At 41.9% G+C, this 11,175-nt stretch overlaps 2 protein-coding genes across 4 annotated transcripts in view; one reads left to right on the top strand and one right to left on the bottom strand.

Moving 5' to 3' along the window:
- Nucleotides 1–55: 55 nt before the first annotated feature.
- stx4 (syntaxin 4) lies at nt 56–4,442 on the bottom strand. Its single transcript, XM_034859683.1, has 10 exons — nt 4,225–4,442; nt 3,471–3,575; nt 2,498–2,597; nt 2,217–2,291; nt 1,882–1,952; nt 1,640–1,748; nt 808–881; nt 478–615; nt 289–399; nt 56–188 (listed from the first exon to the last, which is right to left on the bottom strand). Exons 1-10 carry the CDS (start codon nt 4,252–4,254, stop codon nt 108–110), a joined length of 894 nt encoding a protein of 297 aa, XP_034715574.1. The 5' UTR covers nt 4,255–4,442; the 3' UTR covers nt 56–107.
- Nucleotides 4,443–6,274: 1,832 nt separating this feature from the next.
- Nucleotides 6,275–11,175, top strand: part of arhgap44 (Rho GTPase activating protein 44) — a 71,473-nt gene continuing 66,572 nt past the window's right edge. For 2 of the 3 annotated variants that reach the window (XM_034859588.1, XM_034859586.1), the window contains exon 1: nt 6,275–6,611. In XM_034859588.1, the coding sequence (XP_034715479.1) occupies nt 6,559–6,611 (53 nt within the window). In that variant the 5' untranslated portion in view covers nt 6,275–6,558. The remainder of the gene's footprint in view (nt 6,612–11,175) is intronic. The other variant, XM_034859591.1, reaches the window with a different exon arrangement.

The following is an 11,175-nucleotide window of genomic DNA, read 5'->3' as shown; positions in this document are numbered from 1 at the left end:
CTTTACCCGTACATCCTACGGGCTGACATTATTTACACAAAAAGGGGTTTGCTTGTAATGTGCTTCTGCTAAACTGGTCTACATTCAACAACTTACACTGCCTGGCGTTAGGTGCCGAAGGTGGTGACCAGTGAAATGATTAGGATGAGGAGGAGGATGGCGCAGCAGATCGCTATCCACAACTTCTTCTGCATTGGGAGAGAGAGAGAGACACACACAACAGATGAATTAACAGACGAGCCGGGTGCAGAGGAAAGCTGTTTGAGCGTCTAATTTCTTTAAATGTACCTTGCGAGCTTTCTGCTGATACGTGACCGCTTTCTCCGTGTTTTCCTTTGCTTTCTCCACGTAGTTAACAGAGTCTTTGATGTTGGTTTCAATCCGGTTCACCATCTCCCCCTGCAGGAGGAAGAAATATCCCAATCAGACAGACGCCCCCCAAAAAGAGCCTGAGAGACCTGGTCAGCGGGGCTCTACCTGAGCCTCCACCTCCATGGCGAGGTACTGGAACATTTCGTGCAGGTCTCTGATGCTCTTCTCCAGCTTCAGGATCTCGTCGTGCCGGGACTCGATCTCATTCAGAGCCTGCCTCGTAGCTTGGGCGTCGATCAGGATCTGAGGAGCACAGCGACGATGCGTATTAGCTGCCAACCGTTGGTGTTCGATGGAAACACATCCGACACACTCGGCGTGCCGTGCTTCAGCAGCGGACTGTGTGTGTGTGTGTGTGTGTGTGTGTGTGTGTGTGTGTGTTGTGGTTTCCAGCGTCACATTGTTGACGCCCTGCTTTCCCCTCGCTCGACTCACATTTTGGGTGAAAACATCCGTCTGCCCGCTCTCGAGCATCGCGTCCAGCTCTTCCTCCGTCACGTTGTTCCCAGCTGAAAGTGAGAAGTACGTTAGATCGTTGTTAAGGTTAAATAATAAAAATAAAAATACAAAAACTCAAATCAAAAGAAGAACATTCCAGTCAGTCCCCTGTGAAGCCTGAGAAAATGTGTTTTATACACAACTACCTTACAGCAACTAACTGGTCATAGTACATTATGTGAAAATATGTAATTAAATAATATAGCAAGAATAAGTAACCATAATATAGATGATATTGAACTGTGACCATAAATAATATTGAAAAAGTAAGTACTTGTAATGGACAAATATAAATACAGATAATAAAGATGTACGGAGAGTGTTTGGAGTAGATGTAAAACAGGAAGAGAAACTACAACATTATTAGGTTGGACAGGTGTTGAACCACCCGCGGTACCTGATAGCATTTAATTACTTATTTAATAAGCAGAAGTTTATTTAGTGGACTTACCAACTACTATTACTGTAACTCCTCCTATGGGCAGCCAAAAAAGAAGGCTGCTGTATAAATGGATAATGAACATATCAGTAAGTAAACAGCAGTATTCATATAAAATGTGTCTTCAAAGAAGAAGGTGTTGTATAAACTACATTATAGTGTGGCGTAAACCATGTATTAAATCACTAAGGAGTGCTTATATATGCTGTGTGTGGTAGAAAGTGAAAGAGAAACTGTCACGAGGCGACTGATGTGAAGGAGGAACCACTCATCCAATCGGACCACAAACCTAACCCCAGAAATCTCAGCCGGGCCTCGTGGTGTACTCACTGATTTTGAGCTGCCTCTGTATTCTCTCCACGTTGCGGTCTCTGTACTCGGCCTGGATGGTGTTACAGTGACCCATCAACTCCACAAACTCCCTGGACAGGACGCCGTGCTGGAGAGAAGGAAGCGGCTCGGTCACTTTGAAATAAAGACGACTCCGTGCAGCTGCAGTTTTGTTTGACATTTACAAAAGAAAAAGTCGCGTGAGATTTCATCGCTTCACATCTGGGGAACGTGTCTCCAACCTGGGTCCGCTGCATCCGGACGTTCACGGGGATATACTTCCCATCCTCCTCTCCCTTCTTCGATTCAATACCTGTTGGAAGGGAAGTGATAAGTAGAGGTGCAACGATACGAGTCACAAATTTAAGTTCACGATTAGGAGTCTGACATGATGAGCTGCAGACAAACGAAGTTCCTTTATTAACACTAACTGTGCAACACAACAGATGTGTCCACTTGTCTAAAGGGAGACTGACATTGTATTTTTTCTCTTCTTAAATAACAAAAATGATTAGAATTAGATTTTGAAACAACCCACATAAAAAAAAAACAAAAAAAAAACATCTTCAGTACTCACTCTTCAGTTTCCTCTGGATCTGACCGGCCAGCGTTTTGATCTCATCTCGGAGGGTCTGGAGCTCCTTCTTCATACCTGACCAGGAGGAAAACTCAGGTTACACATGGAAAAATAAGCTAAAACAACCAACTACGCATGTTTATTATCATTCACATAAAAATGTAAACAACTCTGAAATCTTCTTTTCAGTCTTTTTTTCCAACTTTGTCCAGTTTTCTAGGACTTGTCAGGCATGTTTTGCACTTCATGACCCAGATGAGAACTCCACCCAACATCCTTACTCTCCTCCGGCAGCGCCACCCCCAGCACCGTCCTCTGTTTGTTCTCCAGGTTGGACACCATCTTCTTGAGACTCTGCAGCCCCTCATGGATCTCTTGCACCTAAGAGAGGGAAACACCTTGTTGTTGTTGTTGTTGTTTTAAACTTTGTAGGCACAAAAGTTGCATTTTTAGTTGATTAACAGAGAAGACGCTTGTCAAACGTTCAACTCGTCCGTCCAGCATTAATGCTTTTAGTTAGTTCTCAAATTGGAGTAACGTGCTGCTTTTCTCTGTTTCATGTCATTTAAATTGATTATCTTTGGGTCGTTGTAGACCTCTGGGAACTTGCAACAAGCGTTGTGGCTATTTGTTTTCTTCTTTTTTTACATTAAGTAAACTAAATTAGTCATCTGTTGAATGAGAATGACGTCAGTTTCAGGCCTCCAGTAAAAGCACCAAGCTTTGAGGTGAGTAACCTCCTTCTTCATGGCAGTACGAGGACGCTGGATTAGCAGAGACTGACATGTTGACTAAATAAAATCTAAAAAACAGACAAAGGCGTAACTTTGGGTTCAATTTCTCAGCAAGCATCTCACGCTTATCCTCAGTACATTCACGTGGATTTTTATTTTAGTATCTTTTTTCTTCTTATAAATCAAGTGGAATTGTTTGTCGTTATCACTTGTTATGATGTACGTGTGTGTGTGTGTGTGTGTGTGTGTGTGTGTGTGTGTGTGTGTGTGTGTGTGTGTGTGTGTGATGTCTGTAAGCTCATGGGACCTTGAATTTCCCCTCAAAGTATCCATCCATCCATCCATCCATCCATCCATCCATCCATCCAATCTTTCCTTTTCTGCATTAAGTTATGGTGCAAATGTCTTAATGTAAAGGAGATTATATTTGGGGGGTTGCACTGGCCAGTTTTGAGTGTCCTTCTCCCTCCTGTAAATGACGCCTATGGCCACAGCACTGGATCAATGAGACAAACTTCACCTTTTTAAAGAAGGCGTCATTCTCCTTCTCCTCTTTGGCTGAGGAGGTTCCAGGTTTGATCATGAGCGCTCTGCGCTCCTCGTCCTCATCTGGAGCCTCCGCCTTCTGAAAGGCAGATCAAGGACAAATCAACACAGATGTCCATCTGAAGGGACACTGCAGCTGAACAGAGTGCATGTTTTAACTAACAAATATCCCCATGCCACTTCCACATTTGATTACTTACATTAAGACCATTAAGAATACAAGTTTTCAATTTTTTTTATGTTTAAATGTAGAAACGAGGCCTTATCTGATGCAACTTTAGGTGAATTTAGGAGAAATCTACAGACACAAAAAACAAAGTAGTCAAATAAACACCTTAGTGAGCAGTTTGGATGTTTTCTTTCCACTAGTCTGAAATAAGACATGTTATGGAAACAAAAAACCCAAAACCTCAACAATGAAAGACTTATGGTTTTGCCTGTAGTGTCAACACCGAAAGCAAAGCCCTCCGCCCCGGCAGCCGAGCCCCGACCCCGGCCTGGCGGATCCGTTAGGGACGCTGGGCTGAAACGGAAGTCTGAAGTGATAAGTCGGAAAGGCTTCTTTTAATCCCTTTTAGTGGTGTACATTCTTCTTATTCTTAGCCAAAGTTATCAAAGGTGACCACTGAAGTGAGAAGCTGTTGCTCCACTAGCTGAAGGAGTGAACTTGGCTAAGTCACTAGGCTAGTGCGCCGATGCTAACGTTAGCCGTTCAGTCTGAAACTCACGTTTCCTAATTCTTTGGTTCGGTCCCGCATTTTTCAGCGCGAAGCAGCCGGTCAGATCTCAGGCAACGCTGCGAGTCTACGGCGAAATGTGGTAAGTTGTTCCCAAGCAGAGAAACTAAGTATAAAAAAACACTGTAAACTTCGACAAACTGTCACTCAACACATAAACTCAAGTAGCAACGCTTCTTCTTCTGGTGATCTGCGAGACACGGCGTCGACTCACTGGCGCCCCTTGTGGACGCAGAGTGCAACTACACACACAATGTCAACATTCAATTAAATCACTATTTCCTTGATATCTCTTATTAAAAGGCAGGAAAAGGGTTTTCAATATAGGCTCCATCTGCCTACACAAATGTTTTATGAACTGTGCTTATCTTCAACCTGTTAAAATCTATTACTGCTTTATATTCATCCTCATTTACCCACAAAATAACTCTTGATGGGTGCTGATCCTCCTCCTACAGTCAACCATCTGTGTGTGTGTGTGTCATTGTCTGTCTGTCTGTGTGTGTGTGTGTGTGTGTGTGTTTGTGCGTGTGTATCTATCTCTGTGTGTATCTCTGTGTGTGTCTTTCTGTCTCTTTGTGTGTGTCTGTGTTTGTCTATGTGTGTGTGTGTGTGTGTTTGTGTTTGTGTGTGCGTGTGTGTCTCTATCTGTGTGTATGTGTGTGTGTGTGTGTGTGTGTGTGTGTGTGTGTGTGAGAGAGAGAGAGGAAAGTTAGATCATAAATCTTCAGCATGACAAATAAACATCTCTGAAGCAGAAAACCTATTTCCCAAAGATTTTCAACTGTTGAATAATTACAATGTGAGTGTTCATTTAATTTACATTTTACTCTATTATATCTTATTGCTATTTTTTGTCTTTTTTTTTAGATTCAGATCGCCTTTATTATCCAACACAGGGAGAGTTGTCTTGCTTAGTTCTCCAAACATCATAACTTACAAAGTAAAAACAATAAAGTGGCACAAAATCAGACCACAACATGATCCTAATAAAGGACATTTCCACTCGGTGTATATTCCTCTCAGTTTGAATGCTGCATGTTGTGTCATCACTGCTGCTCCAGCAGATCAAACATAGCTGAGATGTTCCTCCTTTACTCTGTCAGCCACAAGATGATGCTGTTCGCCTGCACTAACTGGAGTTAAACCTAACGTCACTATCCAGTGAAGTCGTAGATTAACACTTCACCTCAAAGACATGGCACAAAATCTGTCGCTGAGACTGAACGTTAGACAGTGAAAGTTCCCTTGGAGGAGCAACAAAGCCCTTATGGATAATTAACAATGTCCTCATTAAGATTCAGGTCTACTGGCATTTCCCTTTGTAGGCTGTAAATAGGCCTGGTTGAGACTGATTCACCTGCAAAACAGGAAACAGTCCAGGTGGGATTTTCGCGCCATTTCAAAACAGTTTAGTGCTCTAAGCGATGTCAAGTGTCTCTTAGGCTACTTTGTCACATACAGCAAACATCTACTCCCTATCTGCTAGCTGCCTGTCCCCTGAACACACTGTAAAAAACATCTACTCACGATCTGCTAGCTGTCTGTCTCCTGAACACACTGTAAAAAACATCTCCTCCCTATCTGCTAGCTGCCTGTCCCCTGAACACACTGTAAAAAACATCTCCTCACTATCTGCTAGCTGTCTGTCCCCTGAACACACTAAAATAGTACTGTAGTGTTTGCTGTATGTGACAAAAAATGTTGTAGCCTAAGAGACGTATTTTTTTTTTGCTGCAAGAGCACACGTAGCCTATCTGATCTGTAAATCACGTCATGTGCTCATCTTACCTTATTTGAAAGATAATGAAGAATTTTAAACATATACTGTATTTAATGCATGTGTCTGTGCAGCAATGTGTGAATTGTATAAAACATGTGTGTAAAGGCCATCATTACTAATATTATGGAATACTATGAATCCACATAGTTGGAGGAACTTAAGCTACACTGTATAAAAAAGGTATTAAAATCGTCAGAAGCTGAAATGTGGCTCTGTGTGGAGGAGATCTAACTAAACTCCATTTCCCATAGTGCACCGGTTTGGAACGTCGTGTCGCCAGCGGGCTGTCAGTCGGGGGGAGAGAGGAGGAATCGGTCCAGCATCTCTGGAGCAGCGGAGCGAAGCGGATGACAGCGACGCACATCGAGCTAAAATGAGGAGTTTTTAGCTCGATGTTTCCCCTCACTGGATGTTTAAAACGTGGATGTTTAAAGATTGAGCGCGCTCGTCTGCCGTAGATCAGCGCGGAGATCTGACTTTATTCTATCAATGAGATATGTGGAGTGTCTCTACCGCCCGGTGGTAACGCAGAAAAACACAAGATGAAGAAGCAGTTCAACCGAATGAGACAGCTCGCCAACCAAACAGTGGGCAGGTAAGAGCTGACTCTCTGAAAACGCGTTTGCATCTACGACATCATGCTTTGTAATCGGCTCAGCTCAAAGCAGCCACCTTTTAGCAGCTACCAGTGATTGAGTCATTCAGTCGATGGGCTCCTTGCAGATCTGCAGGTTTGATTTGCACAAAGCATTAACTGTCAGTGGAGGTCACAGTTGCAGTGTTGAGCGTTGTGTGATTGATTGAGCCCAGCAGGGGAGGAGCGTATCCGCACGCAGATGAGGAGGGAGCGGACATGGTACCCAGAGAGCAGGGCTGCCTCGGCTGCTGCCCACTGACCGATCAAAGTGAAGCACGGGGCGGTCACCGGGCACCCTGCAGCGGGGAGTCACTGCTCGGATCACTCATTCATCACAGTCACTCACATGTCTGCATTGACGTGTTTATTTTACTCCTTTAGTTAAGTGTGCCATCATCGATAGGCTCATACATACAGTATATTTTCTCTTAATTAAACGGGTGTAGGGGAGAAAATATGCATTTTATATACAAAGGAAGTTGCTTCAGGGTATTTTTATTGTGGGGGTTGACTTTGGCTATTGATGTTCTTCAATGGTATCTCATCTAAAAACACCAGGACAGGGATAACTGGAAAAAAACCTATACACACACATTATTCACACATCTAGATTCACATATGCATACACCCAAATCTAAAACAAATAGATCCAAAGAAAGAATCCCGTTTGTTCAGCTTTACACACACAACACACACACACACACACACACACACACACACACACACACACACACACAACCCTGCCCCCATTTACACACACAATGATCAACCAATACAGTTGTCTAAATTTGGAAATAAAAGCATGGGTAAGTTTTGCTATCTCAGTTATCTCTTTCTCTTCTATATCTTTTCTATGGGAATGTATGTATTGGCTTTCTTGACGAGAAGTTTGATACCACTCTCAAAAACATGAGTGGTATCAATCTATTCATCTAACTCAGCAAGAAAAGCGCATTTCCTAAAATGTAAAACTATTCCTTAAGAAGATAGTAGTCAGACTTACTTTATTGATTTCATGAAGCTATTATAGTTTAGTTTTGAGTCCGAAATGACCAAGAAACTAAGTCAGAAAATACATTTAGATGTCATCTGCATAAGATGATATATAATTAGTTTGCATAATTAGGCTTTTTGGAAGGCAACGTAAATGTTGATTGAAAGAGGCCCAAGGATCGAGCCTTGGGGAACTCCAATAAATAGTATAAATTCTAATAAATACTGGTCACTCAATTGCAGGTCTATTTTTTTGTGTCCTTAATACAGATACATTTGAGTGTCTATTTAGAGAGTATCTATTTAGAGAGTTGTTATTGAATGTGTCCTTGTAGTTTTACAGATGAACAAATCTAACTGGGCACGAGGTTGGCGATGTACAGTACATGGGACCCAAAACCTCTAGATACACCCCTGGAAAAACAAGCCTTACCGGATGATTGTCGAAAATTATTGTAATTACTTTAATTGTTTAGTGTCAAGCTCCCGAAAAGCTTTTTTGAATCCTGGAAGTTAAAGTCCAAATTCAATTTAGCGCCCCCATACTGTACCATTCAAACACGGTGACATGTCAACGGTTGAAGTGATTAATCCTGGTAAATCCTGACTGCACGAAGCAGAATCCGATAGTATGCAAATGTATCAAAAGCTTTAGATTAACCTGCTTAGGTTTATGTGATTTAGGCATGTTGGTTATCAGTGTGTCTGTTTCCCCTGCGAGGCTCGATGTTACAGATGATAAATCTAGAGTTTGTTAATCTCAGTCAGGACCTGAGGCTCAGTGAATAATAGTCAAACAGAACATGACCTATTTTGGCTCCCATAGTTGGAAATCAAGCTCTATATGCCTCTTTTATTATACATAAGGAGCCACTTGATCTATATGCTCATGTGAATGGCAGCTTTCTGTCAGGAAGTCACTGGTGTTGTTGCTTCTTCGAGCTTGCGGGCCTAGTTGGTGTGTGCATGGAGGAATCACAGTTCCAGTTGAGGAGGTGTAGCTGCAGCTTGGTTATCAATAGATGTAGTCTTTGTCTCTCCTTCTGTTTGTCAACCCCACCCTTGGTTCCTAACTGAAAGTAAATATCATATGTCAACAACGTGCCTCTGGCAATTTGGATCGAATGCTGTTTAGTTGTTCCTTAACGTTAAAACAGAATCATTGTTGTTTCTCTCAGTCAAAGAGGATGTGTCAAATCAGAAAACAAGTTGATTTGCAGCCTGTCACTGCCTGAATAACTTGCTCCCTGTTCATTATAAAGCATACATTGCTTAGGTGATGGGAGTGCACTATAACCTGTTTGTTTTGCTTGGTTGTCGGCAGTAACCAACGATGCCGGCACACCTAAAGGATTTTGTGTCAAGCTATCTTGTACCTTGTTCACCCAGACTCAGACTGCAGGCAGAGGCGCTGACAAATCAATGAAAAAGGTATTACTCCAGCTAATGCCCAGCAGAGTGGACTTGGCAGAGGTATCAGAAATCCCTGAAGGACATTTACCCATTACTTAAAACGTTACTGGAATTGTGCCTCACTGGTAGATTGGGTAAGCCCGGCCCGATCTGCCAGTGATTTGATTCCTCCCTGCAGCTCAGGCTGGAAACCTGTACATGTTTCTATCCTGCTTCTGCTACAAATCTGCAAGGACCAATCACAAACCAGCTTATCCACCTTGGCTTGCAGGCTATTGGCAGGTTTAACACCATGGCGATAGAAAAGCGACAGCAGGCAGCTTTTTGTTTACATTCAACGTCACGGCCACCGAAGCACAGCAACCTGTTCTGCAAAGTACGCCACCCGGATCATTGGTCTGATTGGTTGAATGACTTTCCAATTGCGTACATAGTCATTTGAACGATGCCCGTTGATCCCGCAAAGAAAATACAGGGCCGACTCCCCAGACTTATGTTCAATCTTAAAAGATTGAGCTTGGTCTGGTGATAGCCAGACTACCTTACTGGAGCTGGAAGGGACAAAAAGCTTAAATGCATTTAATAATAAAAATAATGCTCTTTTTCTGGATTAATTGATTAGTCATTTGCTCTATAAATGTCAGAAAATGGAAAAATATATTAATAATGTCCCAAAAAGCCCAAGATGACGTCCTCAAATGTCTTATTTTTCCACAACTCAAAGATATTCGGTTACCTGTCACAGAGGAGAGAAGAAACTAGAAAATATTCACATTTAAGAAGCTGGGATCCAAGAACTTGTACTTTATTTTCATTTAACTCTCAACATTGAAGTATTCCTTCAATGTGTCAGTAATGTGTTACAGAAAAGGATGAGATAACATTTAGGATTTATTCACTCATTTTGCCCATACAGAATACTTATTATGATTAATTTATATTATATTTAACAAAATCTTATTATGCACATTTGGTGTCCTAAGGCCTATTCTGCATATCTAGTTATTTTCAGAAGTGTATCTAATTTAATAGTATTGTTTTTCTCCATCAAATGTATTTAAAACCTACTTACACACTCATTTGTTCCACTCTCATTTTGGGGATGTTCAGCAAAGGGAATTCAATTTTAAAGTTTTGGGATATTTATCTCTTTTCTGCCCTTTTTTAGCATTCCAGCAACTTTTGGAGTTTGTAAAATGCCCATCTTTCTCTTTATAGTTTTACTCTGTGCAAGAAAACATGCAGAGGAGCATCCTGACACTAATGACTGTCTCCCTTCAGGATGACATCGTTTCATTGCTCCAGTTAAGGATATATAGGTCAAGAGAGGTTCAGACACAGTTAAATTCATCTCTAAAACAGCGAGCCTGCGCCATTAATCCTGCCTAATGCTGCGTAAACTGTGTGACTGAATGAAAATGTGTAACTCTGTGTGACCACAGCGAGGTTATGGCAGGAAGGGGACAGGCTTAATCCTCTTTTGGCTCCATCCCTTCTTCTACTGCTGAGTATTTATAACTCATCATCTGATTTACATTTCTTTTAGTTGGTGATAAACGAAAGAGGCTTGTTATACAACTTCACTGTTTATGGACAGAAAAGAAGAACATGTTTCCTCCTGGAAAGCAGCGAATGCGAGTTTTTGTCCAGGTTCAGTGAAGAAAGCTGATGAATGTCAATGGGTGATTAAACTGAAAGCAGAAAAAAAAATCTATTAACGAGATGTTGGAAAATGGGTTTCTAATCTCCGTCAACAGGCCGGGAAATTGTTTCTTTTAGTCACTGTGGAGAGAGTCACTTGTATTTGCTCCAATTTCAGACTGATCTCGTGAAATGGCGTATGTATGACACGCCAGTTTGTATGCCATTATTGGCGTCTTATCAAGACGCATACTGGCTTTTTAGTGTGTATATGACCGCCATTTGGCCACCATTGAGTTACATTACCTTGCGATGGCATGTGAATTTACTGGTGCTTTTTTTCCTAAAACCAACCCTAACCTAAACCCAACCGGTTCTTCTTTTCCTAAACCCAACCGGTTCTTCTTTTCCTAAACCCAAGCAGATCTGCTTTTCCTAAACCCAACCGGTTCTTCTTTTCCTAAACCCAACCGGT

The sequence above is a fragment of the Etheostoma cragini genome, chromosome 21 (assembly GCF_013103735.1).
Source record: "Etheostoma cragini isolate CJK2018 chromosome 21, CSU_Ecrag_1.0, whole genome shotgun sequence".
NCBI classification, from domain to species: domain Eukaryota; kingdom Metazoa; phylum Chordata; class Actinopteri; order Perciformes; family Percidae; genus Etheostoma; species Etheostoma cragini.
The sequence above is the reverse complement of the archived record's forward strand: the minus strand, read 5'-3'. Positions and strand labels throughout refer to the sequence as shown.